The 14,898-nt window shown below is 39.7% G+C and overlaps 1 protein-coding gene and 1 long non-coding RNA gene across 12 annotated transcripts in view; one reads left to right on the top strand and one right to left on the bottom strand.

Annotated features, from left to right (window-relative positions):
• Nucleotides 1-14,898, top strand: part of LOC147798797 (uncharacterized) — a 53,866-nt gene that overhangs the window by 14,567 nt on the left and 24,401 nt on the right. Inside the window, exon 1 of one of the 3 annotated variants that reach the window (XR_015425541.1) lies at nt 6,584-6,887. The exons of the other annotated variants lie outside the window; for them this stretch is intronic. This is a non-coding gene — a long non-coding RNA (uncharacterized LOC147798797). Of the gene's footprint in view, nt 1-6,583; nt 6,888-14,898 lie in introns of those variants that run through there. 3 annotated transcript variants of the gene reach the window in all.
• The window catches only part of LOC110975663 (uncharacterized), a 56,569-nt gene that overhangs the window by 23,798 nt on the left and 17,873 nt on the right, over nt 1-14,898 (bottom strand). For all 9 annotated transcript variants that reach the window (XM_022228330.2, XM_022228325.2, XM_022228327.2 and 6 more), the window contains exon 3: nt 5,381-6,206. In XM_022228330.2, coding sequence (XP_022084022.1) covers nt 5,381-6,206 — 826 coding nt within the window. The remainder of the gene's footprint in view (nt 1-5,380; nt 6,207-14,898) is intronic.

Here is a 14,898-nt window from a genome sequence, read left to right as displayed (position 1 = left end):
TACAGTTTATGTAACAAATGTGAGAATTGGTGGAATGTTTTGGAGGGAAGAATGAAAATAAAATGTTTTACCTGCAGTGTATCCACACACCACATTGCTTAAGTGATCAATTTGCTCTACATGTATTGGTAAAATGCTTGCAACATTCGCAACACACTGTTCAGCATTAGTTCTGCACTCTATACCATTTTTTCTTATGATTAGATAAAGAAGGAGTACGTACATGTATGTAAATCCTACCCCACACTAAGATGGCCACATCAAACTAGTATTGTCTTGATGTTTGAAATATGGTAGTGTGTTGCATGCTGTACGCTGTATTCGTTGCAATTATCTAAAATCATTTACACGCATCTAAAATTAACCTAAACTAAAATTGCCATGCTGAGACCTCCCACTTTATTTCTTCATTTCATTTTTTAGGCTTGCATGTACATGCACCATTGTCAGATTATACTGTATAAAGCAGATGTCCGTTTCTACGCACACATATTTTTGCACTGATGTGCACATGTACATGTACTGTATGCACATGTTCAGTGACTGTCAGTGAATTTGCCGCATGAAGTCATGTGGAAGTAACAAAAACAGGTCTGGGCAAATGTTTGTGAAGGAACACGGAAGAAATATTCTCTCCTGACCATGCCTCAAAGAGCAAGATCATTATGCGAGGGGGGGAAAAAACAGCAGGGTATCCATCCACGCTGCACACTGAACGCGTTCAACAGGAATCCATTACGCGACCATACAGTCTTGTACATGTAATTGGGCGATGCGTTCACAGATCAAGAGCCAATAATGTGAGTTAATACAATATTGACAAGGGGAGGAGGGGAGAGGTGAAGACGAGGAAGTTATACTCGACCTCTGTTGAGACTCAAATATACAGGTCTGGACGCAGGTTTAAAAAATGAAAGACAGGTGTGCTGTAAGGTAAAAACTAGAGTGCTAACCGAACATGTACCTGTATATAATCCCCATCTTGGACATCACACTCTGTGCACTGCCAAGCCCCAGGGCAATTTAGATCACTCCTGCAAAACACACACACAAGGTGAGGGCTTGGGATGCAAATCAGTCTGGTTGTCATGACAACCGAACAGAGGTATACTCTCAAGGAACAATGATTTTGAACACAGGGCCTTATGTGAACCCTGGGGATAGGACACACACATACACTGTACACATACTAGAATCTTTTTTTCTTCCCTCCCACAGAATATAAGGATGGGTTACTATGGTGATGGAATGTAAGGCACATATCTGACCCTGCCGGCACACACAAAGCTTTAGCATTTCCTCGTCCCTAGTAACCAAGACAAGGGCCCGGTGATGACGACGATGACTTCAGGTTGAACAGGGTAACAACCTCCCGGGGGAGTCACAGACACCGTGCAAAGATTTTTCGTCAGCGCGTGATGAAGCGATAACGCAATTGGCCTGAGTTTGATGAGGCAATCATCGTACGGTGGCCGCACATGAATTTGCAGTGACACTGATCAATCAATTATCTACTGAACAGGAAAACTAACAACTTAAATGGGGGTAATCATGGCCTGGCTAGACAAGCTATGAAAATGTCTACGGTGCAGGCACACGTGTACAAAATGTATGCGTATGTATACATGTACATGTAGCTCAACAAGCATGAAAGCACACTTGATTGCGTACCGGTGTGTACATGCCCACATGTTTGGAAAATAATGTGCATGCTTTGTGCATACATGTACATGTACATGTAGCAGTGGAAGTACAACTGTACATGTACATGACAGAAAAGTGGCTGAAAAATCAAGTTCATAGATCACATCAACCCAGATAGTGCACCCTCTTTTTTATTCGATATTCATGAACCCCTCCACGGAATGGCGACGCTCAGCGATTTTTCTCTTCGGAAAAAATTTTCTCAAAAGAAAATCTGTCATTCTGAATAAAGTTAGCAAAAAAATAACGTTCGAGACATAAAATAAGATTCATGATGAAAATCAAATGTTCAGAGTTGTTAATTTTAATTTTATTTTCAGCAGGGTTATCTCCAAAATAACCAGCAAAATGAAAATCGCGCATGGAATTTTCCAGCACTACATGTGACAGCATTTTTGGCATTCTAAAACGTTATGTAGTTTCTGTCAAAATTATCGAATGTGATCAAAATTCTGCCAAATATAACGTTCGCAACGAACTCATTATAAATTTCTGATGCAGCCAAACTTAGAGATAATTTTTGGTGGTCGAAATATACAAGACCTGGCGAATATGTTGGTATACTGAGAGTGATCATAAACGGTAAGAGAATGAAGAGAGCCAAACTTTTCTCATCATAATAATTTCTCATCATAATAATTTTTGGTGGTCGAAATATACAAGACCTGGCAAATATGTTGGTATACTGAGAGTGATCATAAACGGTAAGAGAATGAAGAGAGCCAAACTTTTCTCATCATTTTCCGTCAATTTTGTGCTCTTTTTTCGTGGCTTATATTTTTTAAAAGTTATTTCTTAGGTGCTTTAAAATACATCAGTCAAAAAATATACTGAATTCTCCTTCTTGTTGAGAGAAGTTTTAAAATCAAGTCCTCTGTTGTAAACACTTTGACGTAAAACTTTAAATGAATTCAACTCCATTTGATTTGCACTGGTAGCCAACCAAATGTCCACCATAAGTACATATTGAGCCTAATTATCCCCATATAATCATTTTTTATAAATCTGAAGGTGCTAATTTGTATTTTACATGATCAAAGTCACTCTTTTAGAAGCTTTGAAAAAATGACAGCCGAGGTTGCATTTTGGTCCATTTTATGGAGAACATGCCATGTACAATGTATTTCCAAATGCTCATACATGTACATGTACACTATAATGTACATGTACAATGTACACAGTGTACAATAACATGATGGATATTAGTTTCTGCTTGGTCATGTTACTATTGTCTACCGGTACGTCAGTGGCCACCACTATTCTGTGGTGTGCTACCGGTATTTGACAAAACACACAACAAAACCTGTCCCCACAAAGCAATAAAACCCCCCAATTGAACAAAAATTGAAAATAAAACACTGAGCAAAAGACAGGGGTAGGAGGGTAACTCTGCCTTGCCTCTAGCGACATTTTGCCCTTTTTCAAAAAAAGAAAGTGTCAAGTGAATCAAAAATAAAATTATCAATTCACCCCCAAACCAAAGCAGTTCAATCAATCAATAGAAATCAATTATTAATCTTATGTCTAAATCACGAGAGTGAACAAGTTTTTTCTTTCCATTTTTGAGAAAACTGGTTCGGTACATGACGTGGTGTTTTTTTTTATGGACACATCGGTCCAAAGCTGTCAGCAAAAACCCAGTGGCTTTCAAGACGTCAAAGTGAACAAACTGTTTTGATTTCTTGATTGTTCTGATTTCTGATTGTTCTCATACTTTCCATATGATTGTTCTGATTTCTAGATACCGAGTAGTTAATTTATTACTGTTCATCTGGGCACACAGTATTCCTCACTGTCAATACTTGGCCATGCAATTTTGTAATAATCAATGTGGCAGGGATGGCTCATCAGTACACATACATGTACATATGTATATGTGTAATATACAACGCAATGTCAAACAGTCCAAACTTTCACTGCATGCTATATACATATACATGTACCAGTATGTACATGTGTTGCATAACTGGTATGGAAAATCAAAGCAGTTTTTCATCCCATTGCTACCCTACATGTAAATGTGGGTAATTCCAGAAACTAGGGGTCCATTTTTGTGTGTGTCCCTGTCATATTCGACATACATACATGATTTTGTAAGTTCAGAACACATTTTCTAATTTCTAAGAGTGATGAATTAATAGAAATTACCTGCCAAACAAATACTAATAATTTGAAATCAATCCCAGTGATATTTTCAAGTTATATATTAAAGGTTAGATGTACCGGTAACAAGGACAAAAAAATGTCACACTTTTGGACCCCTAATTTCTAGAATTACCGGTACCCATGTACGAGTTACATGTACATGTACATCTATCTCAGAGTGACATGGTATGAGATACATGTGACTCATATGTATACATGTACATGTATGTAACTGGCATTGTACCGTAGCATAATCAACTCCATGCCATTGCCAGCTACATTGTACAAGATACATGTCTCTCACAAATAGTTTTTTTTAATCGAGTAATTAAAAATGAATGTCAAACATACAGACACCAAAAAAGTACCTTTTAAGTATGCGCACATGCTTACAACTCTTGGCAAATGGGAACGTCCTGTTAAATTATACACGGCACTCAACGTTTTAAATCCTTTGTTAACGACTTACATTTACATGTACGCGTGCAAAGGCCTTTCAAAATGTACATGTAGCCACTTCATCCAACAGCCATTGGTATGCACACATGAAACTTTTTACATCAGGTCCAACTTTACGGGTAAATTATCCCACAACTTCTGAGAAAGGGTCATATGTACATGTACCAGTATACAGCATACAGTATGTACTACAATGTATGTGTATTTGTTAAAACTTAGCTTTTGAATTTAATCCACACTTGAAAATGTGTGTTGAGAGACTGATTTACATGTACATGTATGTTAATAGAAACATGCCTCATGATGCTAATTTGGAGTACAATTTACATGTACATGTGCCTGAACACTCCAGACAGTGATAAATTATGAAAGCCGACAAGCAGGCCCGACAAGTCAATTTGTGGAATTGTGTATTCCATCCTGTATCTAATCAAGTTTGATCTCTTCAGCCTTCATCCTCCTTTGCCATTCAAAATCCAATTTCAGGTGTCCTCCCCCCTCCCTTGCTGTTTGGGCCCCCCGGGGTAGAAATGGTGCTACTGGTACCGATGGGACAGTCTGTTGTATCGGGAGAGGCAGGCATCATCGGTAACATTTCCCTGGCCTTGAGGGGTTAGTATTCATGTAGCAATAAGGTCAGGTGGACTACTGTACCTTCCCCTGCACATTAAGTGTTGATGGTTTGATTCCTGCTTGGGCACCGTGCAAAATATGGATGTGTTTGTAACAGGTGAAATGACTGGGAAAATTTTAGGAAAAGGATGATGTCCATGTGCATGCATTTCAGGTGTACATGTAGTCTTGATTCAGGCCAGAAAACAGTGCCACTACGAAAATAGGGAAACCACAATAAGTGTGTCGAAGTGGGAGCACAGCACAATTTCTACAATTAATGCTTGAATTTGGTTTCAGTAACACTTAACTCCTCCAAACTTTTGCCAGAAAAGAACCTGAATCCTTTGTTGTGTAGTTACCCTTGAAGTGCTTGATGTACATGTACACATGTACCTGTATGTACTCAAACAAAACAACACTGAAACTGATTGGGAGCGGTGAATGTACATGTACTTACCGTGATATAGCGAGATCGGCCTTCTGTCTGGCAATATTAGCTGCTTGATTGGCTGCCTCTACTGCTCGCTCTACTCGGTCGCTAATCCTCTTCGATCCAATCACAAACAGTTTCTTCTTACCCGAGGCCACCAGTATATTGTTCTTCCATTTACCTTCTTCTTTGTGCCCGTCTGGGTAGGTTAGACAGCCGTATCCGTGCCGCTTGTTTTGGTGCCACTCCCCCGCGTACTGGAAGTTATCAGATCGCTGGCTGATCCCAACCCCGGAACGCTTGTCCTGTTTCCACTCCCCCAAGAAAACCTCAGTGATGTCTCCAGTGGCCTCCTCCTCCATCAGGTGACTGGGATGGCTGAAGTCACTCTCCATGACCGAGGACTGCAGTGAGCTGGAGCTCATACGGCTCTCGCTCTCCGTGCTCTTCAGCGAGTCTTGGTGATTGAGCTTGGGGCGAAAGGAGGCCAGACTCCCTCCGGCGCTGTCTGAGCTGTCTTTGTGGCCCCCCGACCCGTTCTTATCGCGCTTGCCCCGTTTGGTTCTCAGCCCGATCAGGGCTTTGCTCATTCGGGTGGCGTCACCACGCTTCATGGTCCCGCTCCTGCTCTCTGTGTCTGTTGTCCCGTCGTCCGAGACATCCAGGACGAAACCCCCTCGCTGGCCAAAGTTGTCTGGGACGGAGGCAATGGACCCATTCTCATGTTCACTCCGAAGCGACGTGAGGGACGTGCGGAGGGACGGTCGTACGATTGACGCCATTCCAAAAGGCACGCTGTTACGGATCCCACAACCATGGCGCATTCCACCAACCCACTGGCCCTGATAAATACCTAAAATAGAAAGACCCACAAAACATTTTCAAAACTCTTAGACTGTGTTCAAAAGTTTCATAAATTTCCCAAATCAATAATGTACACATGCTCAGAAAATTACATTATCAAATATAAAAAGCCTGACATGCTTTGAAGGCTGCACATCTAATCCTCTTTATTACAGGGTATTATTAATGTTTCACTGATGCATCACGTAACTATGATTTTGTATACACACAGAGGACCTGACTACATGTACTAGTACATGTAAATGCAGTACTGACTACATGTACATGTAGTTTGTTGAAGCGGGTCATGTGTGGTGCCCTGACTTGGCATGTGCTATGACTCTACGGCACTGCATTTGCAAATAACATGAACAATGCTATGGTAATACATGTACATGTAAATGTATTATTTACTATTTTGTACAAACGACTCTCCAGAGTCGGGATTTGCGGTGTCCCACTTTAACACATTTATGTGCATGTGCTTTGTGAAAAGTGACTGTGGTATTTGTCATTTTCAGAAAGTTGAGATTCTTAGGAAAAACTAAAGCCCACGCAGGATCAGTTTTTTTACGAAGTACATGTACTAGGATAGTATCGCTCACAAGAGGTATTTCTCTTCTTCAGGTCATGATCTATCATTCGGAGAATTGAGATGACATCTAGCACTGTACATGTACTACAATTTATGGTATGCATGAATTTCTGGCAAGAACCACTGCACAGGTGAACTTTTGTGAAAAGAATTTAAAATTACATTCACATTTCACAAGGTACATGTACATATACACGTGCATGTCTGAAGAATTGCTTTTACATGTACATTTTGTGAAATGAGTATGAATTCCCCGTGACCCATTCCCATTTACTGTTCAACTGCAATGTACTCATGCTGTACAGGTTATCTTACATGTAGTTAATCTGAGAAAATTGAGATTGTTCCGACTTCTGCGGCTACCCAGCTTTCGAAGGTTCAATTCCCAATGTACACGAGTCAATGCAGTACTAATCCCATGATTATAATACAACTAGAGTTGCTCAGTTTTAATTCTTTTTCTCTACATGTGTGTACATGTATTTTCGAAAAGCTGCGACTTGAATTCAATACTTGTGACCATGGTGACAATGGACTCTGTTTGTCAAAGAGGACAAAATGTACACTGCACAACTTATATACTGGTAACAAGGGACCGACTTTTTCCCAACTCCCGGGATAAGGCCCGAGTAAACTTGTGAGGTTTTTTTCACAAGCTCTCGGACAAGCACTGAGCACACAGTGCTTATTAATAAACGTTGGGTAAGAGCAAAACCCGTAATATAAATTAACATCTCCCCAACACAAAAACACATCTTGAAAATTCCTGTAGTTTGCGGTACCCGCTGCTTCACTTGACTTGGACCGGCCAGCCGACCCCGAAAAGCTCGGTGGTCGAGTGGTTAAGACATCATAACAAGGGACCGACTTTTTTCCAACTCCCCGGGATAAGAACCGAGTAAGCCTGTGAGATTTTTTTCACAAGATCTCGGACAAGCACTGAGCATACAGTGCTTATTAATATACGTTGGGTAAGGGCAAAACCCGTTATATAAATTAACATCTCCCCAACGCAAAATTACATCTTGAAAATAGTTTGTGGTACCCGCTGTTTCACTTAACTTCGACCGGCCAGCCGACCCCAGCAAGCTCGGTGGTCGAGTAGTTAAGACATCTGCACTAGTAAGCAGGTCGTGGGTTCGAATCCCACCCGAGTAAGCTTGTGAGGTTTTTTCGCAAGCTCTCGGACAAGCACTGAGCATAGAGTGCTTTTTAATATACGTTGGGTAAGGGCAAAACCCAAAATATAATTTTATATCTCCCCAACGCAAACAAAATACATCTTGAAAAGTTTTTCCAAGAGGTATACATGTATTGACTATTCACCATATTGAATCCTGTATGAATACTGATCTGTTTAAAAAGACAAAACAAGTTATTCACACATGTATACATGAACATGTATCTGTCAGGGACATCGTTGAATGTTTACGTGCAAAATTTCAATCATGTGACAAATGGACTTTGTGGGGGTTATTTGTTTCAAGTACGCAGCCTGCATCTGCAAGATGCAATTACGAGGATTTAAACCTTGATTTCAGAATTCACTGCTTCATTATAAACCTCACTGCATGTAAGCCAAACATGCAGACACAGCACTGAGGCAAATCCTTCATGGTTCCTCCAAGGGGGGTCTGGCCAGATGGAGACAGAGAGAGAGCAACATAAGAGTGAGAGAGCTCCCAACCACCAAATGTCAAAAGTGACCCTGTGGGGGACGTGCCCTGGGAGGACAAGCCAAGCTTTTTGCACTGGGGCTGCTCAGAATCAATCTGCCCTGACTGGAAACATACGCTCATAATACCAAGGAAGATTATGGGGGAGAGAGAGAGAGTGAAATGGTGGCCAGGGGGGATGGAATGACACAAGGAAAAAGGTGCAGGCTATGAGATGCAATTCTGATGCACCGTTAAAAAATGCATGCACCTATATGTGCGCATGAGGAATCTCATACATGCACATAGAATCTTCAAGCAAACAAATACATGTACTGACATGCAACCATTAAGTAAAGCTGGAATTTTATCTACTGGTATTAGCATACACATGTTTATGTTAATGTATGAAACTTGCGCAAAATGTGATGCATGTTTGAATGACAAACCATAATGTTCAGTGCTGATGAACAGATCATTGCCTCGGCCATGTTTGTTGCCAAGATAAACTCAAAGTTACACATTATGTCAATGTTATCGACAGCTGAAAGTTGACTCAACGGTAATTGAGTCTACTCTCAACACCAACTGACATTCATACTCGTTGTTGGACATCATTGCACACTAAAGTGCAAATCAAATAAACTAGCAATCGAAATTGACAACATTATCATGAACATGTTGCCTCATGTACAGTACATGTATGTACCTTTTCTTGCAATACTAATTACCGTATGGTCATTTCCTGTAACTGGGGTTTGAAGAGCCCTGTTTGATCTTGACATCTACTCTAGGAACAAGTCCGTGTACTGTGACAAGAGACTCTTAAGTAGTACTTGATACATAAACATGTACACGTAGATTGATTATCAATTAAATGTACGTTAAAAGTTACAGTTTTCTATCCAGTCTAAATATTCAAATTACTTTCAGAAAGCACACGAAAATGCCAAACAACTTCTTAAACCAAAACTCTCCAACATTCTACACACACAAAACTTTTTAAAAAGGGGGAAAATGGGGGCATGAAGATGGGCCTACTTGGTTTAGCCACAATGCCTAGGATGTTTGAGGAGGTACCGGTAAAGTACATTGGGATTGGAACCTTGGTGGAATTAACAACTGTGGTTGAGGTTACAAACGGATGACTTCCACTAAAAAGATGTTTTATTGCAAATAGATCCTCGTGACAATCTCATGTACATGTACAATACCGGTACCGGTATACATGTGTAGGACCAGCAGCTGCTAACTGGTTTGATTTGATGGACCTCAGGCTTCTACACTATAGATTCAGGACTATTGATAGTCCTGAGTACTCACTCCAGGATGCACATTTTGATAGACCATGTAATTTCATAAATTAGGGCCACATTGTCGGAAAGACTTTTTAATTTTATTTTTCTACACAGCTTTCAGACGTCAGCGAGTAAAGAGTGCACAGTAAATTATGTGTACATGTATGTAAACTGTATGTACATGTATGTAGGTACATGTAAAGGGCATATTATAATAAAAATTGTTATGAAAATGTGGAAGTGAGTTATAAAACCGTAGAATGACCCTGTACTGTACCTACTGTACTGTATTCGCTCTTTGCATGCCACCGCCACAGGCATGCACAGCCTCGATCTGGCAGCTTCACACACTGAATATACATACTGTAGCTCTTTCAGTGATTCGCATACACCGGTATGTTGCTCAGTAATTCTGCGCATGCAGCGTTAGCTCTAAAACCATGTGATTGGACAATATTTCAAAAGCTGCGTTGATGAAATTTTGATGTGACTGTACAAGCTACCAGATTGAGGCTCTGCATGCCTATGGTAGCAGCGTGCAAAGAGTTTATCGCATAAGTGGTACTCCCTCCAACCATAACACAATAACATGCAAATGTACAGAGTACACCTGTACACACGTAATCTCTACATCATGATGTACACAGGTAATCTGTTACGTACGTTCTCATGCACATTTGTGGGAAAGATGCATGCTTTTCAAATAATCCAAAGGATTGCAAATCATCAGCATGTACTGTACATGTAAACGAACGGTAAGCATTATCCAACCAGACTAATCCTGCATCCAAACTTCAAGGGATGCATATTTATCGGTACGGGACATGTCCTGGGAATGTACCAGCACAGCACTCAAACATTTGCTGTGCTTCATGCATGCACCCTCTGAATGGTATTCTTCCGTATAGCTTGTATCGGTAACTTGCCAAAACAAACACAAAACTTTTGAAAATGTTCCAACCAACTGTTGGACTGTGATAATGTAAAAGGTATGTTCCTGTAGAGTACCACCACGACCACCCTGGTAATGCAGACTTTCTACAGAATGTACATGTACTTGATACATGTACATCTACATGTAACTGAAGCATACTAGTACATATACATGTATGTACCAGTGGAGCAAAGAAGTCACTGGACAGATCAAAAAAACTTTTATCTCAATCATTTCCCAAAATTTTGGCAAACATGTTTAGTTTGAAACTTTCCAAAAAATAGTGCTCAGAAATCAGTGACCTGCACTTGTGAGCCGTCCCCATAATATTCATGTACACTTACTTGTACGAGTACCTTTCCATAATTTCCTTAGAATTACCATAAAACTATAAAAATCAAATAAGAAAACAATTACTGTAGATGAAATTTCACACCTATACTGGTGTGGGTATGTACATACACGTGTACATGTACACTGTACCGGTCCATCACACATAAATAAAGTGGATGGTAGGACCAAACTGGCAGCTTCCGGTACACGTGTACATGTGGTACATGTACATGTACATGTACTGTATGTACTGGTACATGTACGTACATGTACATATTAGTACTTGTTTTATGTATATGTACTTCCAACATGTTTCAGCACTGTTCGGTGACACCAATCTTGCTTTTACTCTCAGTGTACCAGTACACACGGCAATGTCACGGAATTTGTTTAAATCTGAAATTTCACCTCTATCTACAGTGTTACTGTGTATGTACTACATGTATACATGTATGTGCATACATCTACGGTACGTAGATTGCACAAATTTACGTTTGCACGTATGCATGTCCAAACGCAATGCTCTGACAACACATTACTATAATTTATGCTAGCCTGGTACAAAGTATTTTTCGTTTATCATGTCCTTGTACTCTAGCAATCAGGCACTGGTAACAGATTGCATAAAATGATATGTCTAATTGGCAATCGGGCCATATACCGGTACATACAGTGCAATACATGTACATGTACATATTACACAAAGGTGATATTGTTTTTAAAAAATGGGCATTTGAAGTTCTGCTTCCTTGTGTTTAATGACTGCATCATTTTAAAATCAATAAATTCGTTTTAAATGTACAATACTACAAATGACCAGAGGGAAAGACTACAAAACATGTCATACACTTTAAACCAAGACACTCACCAGAATTACACTATTCTGACTGAAAGAGCAAATTGAAATTAACCAAGCTAAAAAAAAAAAGGATGTATTCAAAATTTGATTGAACCAATCCACCATCAGATGTATGTAACACAACATTGCACAACTTGACTGCTTCTTCGAAAGGGCAGCTATGGGCACCGGTACAAGTCACAAATACCAGGGAGGTTATTTGCAGCAGGTGTAAGGGTGTGACAGGTCCGCGTCATCGTGAGTGCATGATTTCATGTATGCATTCACTAAACTGTCCCTTGAAATGATGATCCCTTCATCCTTTCCCGTTACCACTCATTCATGATGCCAAATTGATGCTACAGGATGCTGGAGCTCTAGCACCTCTGGTGTATGTTTGTGTAATGTACGGTACATGTATGGTATTACTTTATGTTCGTGAATGTTCAGCAATGTGCCAAATACTGTGACAGTGGAGCACCCTTTGAGACAGCAGAGAGTTTTGTGCCAAAGTACCGGTAAATGATAAGACCCCGCCCAGGAAAAGCCAAAAACAGTAATCATAATTACATGTAACTGTTTTAAGAACATATTTTGTCATAACATATCATTTCTCAAATTTTTTGGAGAAGGAAGAACACACATGTACATGTACACTGTTTCTGCATTTTGTGTTTGATATTGTAGCGACGGCGCCGACAGGCTGGTGGGGGCACTGGTGTGGCTACATGGGGCTGGACCGATCCCTGCCGGTTGGCTTTGGGCCAGCATGAAAACTCTGTGTGTGTTCACCGGTTTTGAGGTGTAATAAAGGCCGGAAGCCACTGGACCAGATTACGAGCATTTGTGACCTTTCTTTAGACGTGTGCAAGACTCACAAAAGCGGCGATGTTACAATATTCTTTAAAAGTTTTTATTTTTTAGTAGTGGTACCCGTAATTGTTTTTGCTTGATTGCCAAATAGGCAAGCTTTAGGTAAAGAGTATTTCAGCTCACATTTGTTTGTCCTTAGCCCCCAAAGAACTGTTTTTTTTTTTCAGAAAACATGTTTTTCACAGCTGGGGGACATACAGAATCCATCCCCTAAGACCCCAGCTGTCCAATGTTGAACTTTTTATAAATTTTGCACATGTTGCAAGCATATACATGTACATGTACCGCTACATGTGCAACAACAGGTAACACCAACAATGATTGTACATACACCCTCGGGCTTAGCGTTAATGAGTACCATACACCTGTGAATGCTTAGATCACCATGACGTTGGATTAATTGTTGTTACAGTCATTTACGTACATGTACACATACATGGGATGGTCTTTCGTGGGTAAAGTGAACATTTTTTGACAGATCAGAACTGGGAAAAAAGGGTGGTTCACAAGAATGGAATGTCTGATATTTACATGTACATGTACAAACATTGTCAACAGAATTGGGAAAATATACATATCCTTGAAAAACTTTCCAAGGGGGGACTCCAGATCTTCCCCTCGGCTCTTTGCTGGTTAATTGCCAGCTAAAAATGTTTCACCCCTAAAAGGGCCATGTGCATGCTTTTCAGACCACCTCCAAGAGTTTGCAATACATTGGCCAATCACAATTCACAAAATGTGTTGGCCCAGCACACGTATGGAAAGGGCCCACAGATTTTGCGTGTTGTGATTGGACATGGTGTTACCTGAAATGCCTTTGCCCATCTTGTTAGTCACATGAAAAACCTCTATGTAAATGTACATGTACATGCATGTATGTACAAGTGCATGTCCACTGTGCAATTGTGCCTTCATGTACTAAACATGTACATGTACAGCACATGATCTTGCATGTACAGTACATGTACATGTAAGTGTATTCCTGTACATACCAGTATGTGTATCCATGTACATGTACAGTGTACATGTACACTGTTACCGCACTGTTACATTGCTTACATGTATGTTATCCATGTACATGTATTTTTGTCCATCCCTCTTCTTTCCTGGGATTCCTTTCCAAACTTCTAACCCAGTTCTGGTTGGCCTTTTATTCCTATTTAAATTTTAATGGTTCACCTTTTCCTAAGGGTGACCTGTTGTTAATTGTTTTTCTGCTGTATAGAAACAAATAATTTAAGCATATCCAATGTGCTGGTATCACCCTTTCCTAATGGTGACCTGTACTGTATCTGCTTTTTAATTTTTTTTTTTTTTGGCTGAAAATGAAAATGAATAATTTAAGCATGTATATCTAGTACAGTGTACCGGTACATGTATATCAATGCAAGTACTGGCACATGAAAATAATCCATATCTTTTTCCTTAAACTGTCTCATTCTGTGTTACGTTAAGTACACTACCACAAAAATATCAAGATTAATATATTCAATGAATACTATAAGGTGTGAAAAACTTTGGATGTGTTGAGGTACACATATCAGTCTGGAATTTTACTGTATTTGAATGACCTATTACATGTACATCACAAATCTTACACAATCTGACCACTCACAAGGCTTGTTCTAGCAGCTTGCAACAGATTATAAGGGTGTTTTCATGTTATGGAGTGCTCTTCTTAAATGTTACAAGTACAACATATGGAACAAAACACCAGTGAAAAATTTCAATTGCAAATACCATACTTGATTGGCTGTGCAAGAAAACCTGACTACAGACATAAACAAAGTTCCCAAACACATTTGTACCAATGGGATTTAAAATTCGATTCATTTGAAGTTGACTTTGGACAAAAATTGCTATACACGTATCAGTAGGGAAGGTCATATGCCCATATGTGGTAATACTGTATATGATATAATATCAATTTACATGTAAGGCTTGGCATACCGGTAATCCCGTTACATAATTTGTTTTACTGTTCTGCATTTCCTCGTAGATGACAACGGTAAACAATCCATCCACTGCTTTACCCTTTTATTGTTTTTACAATAGCTAAATGGTATTGGGATAAATAGTTTTACTGTTTTCTTGTTTCAATAAAATTACACGTAAGTATACTATAACAATCAATGACTTTGCCCTGCAGTTTTACACAAACAACTTAGCAAAACAG

This window comes from Acanthaster planci, linkage group LG06, assembly GCF_054643075.1.
Source record: "Acanthaster planci isolate LZ-2023a linkage group LG06, COTS_SCS, whole genome shotgun sequence".
Taxonomy (NCBI): domain Eukaryota; kingdom Metazoa; phylum Echinodermata; class Asteroidea; order Valvatida; family Acanthasteridae; genus Acanthaster; species Acanthaster planci.
This window is presented reverse-complemented; position numbering and strand designations above follow the sequence as displayed.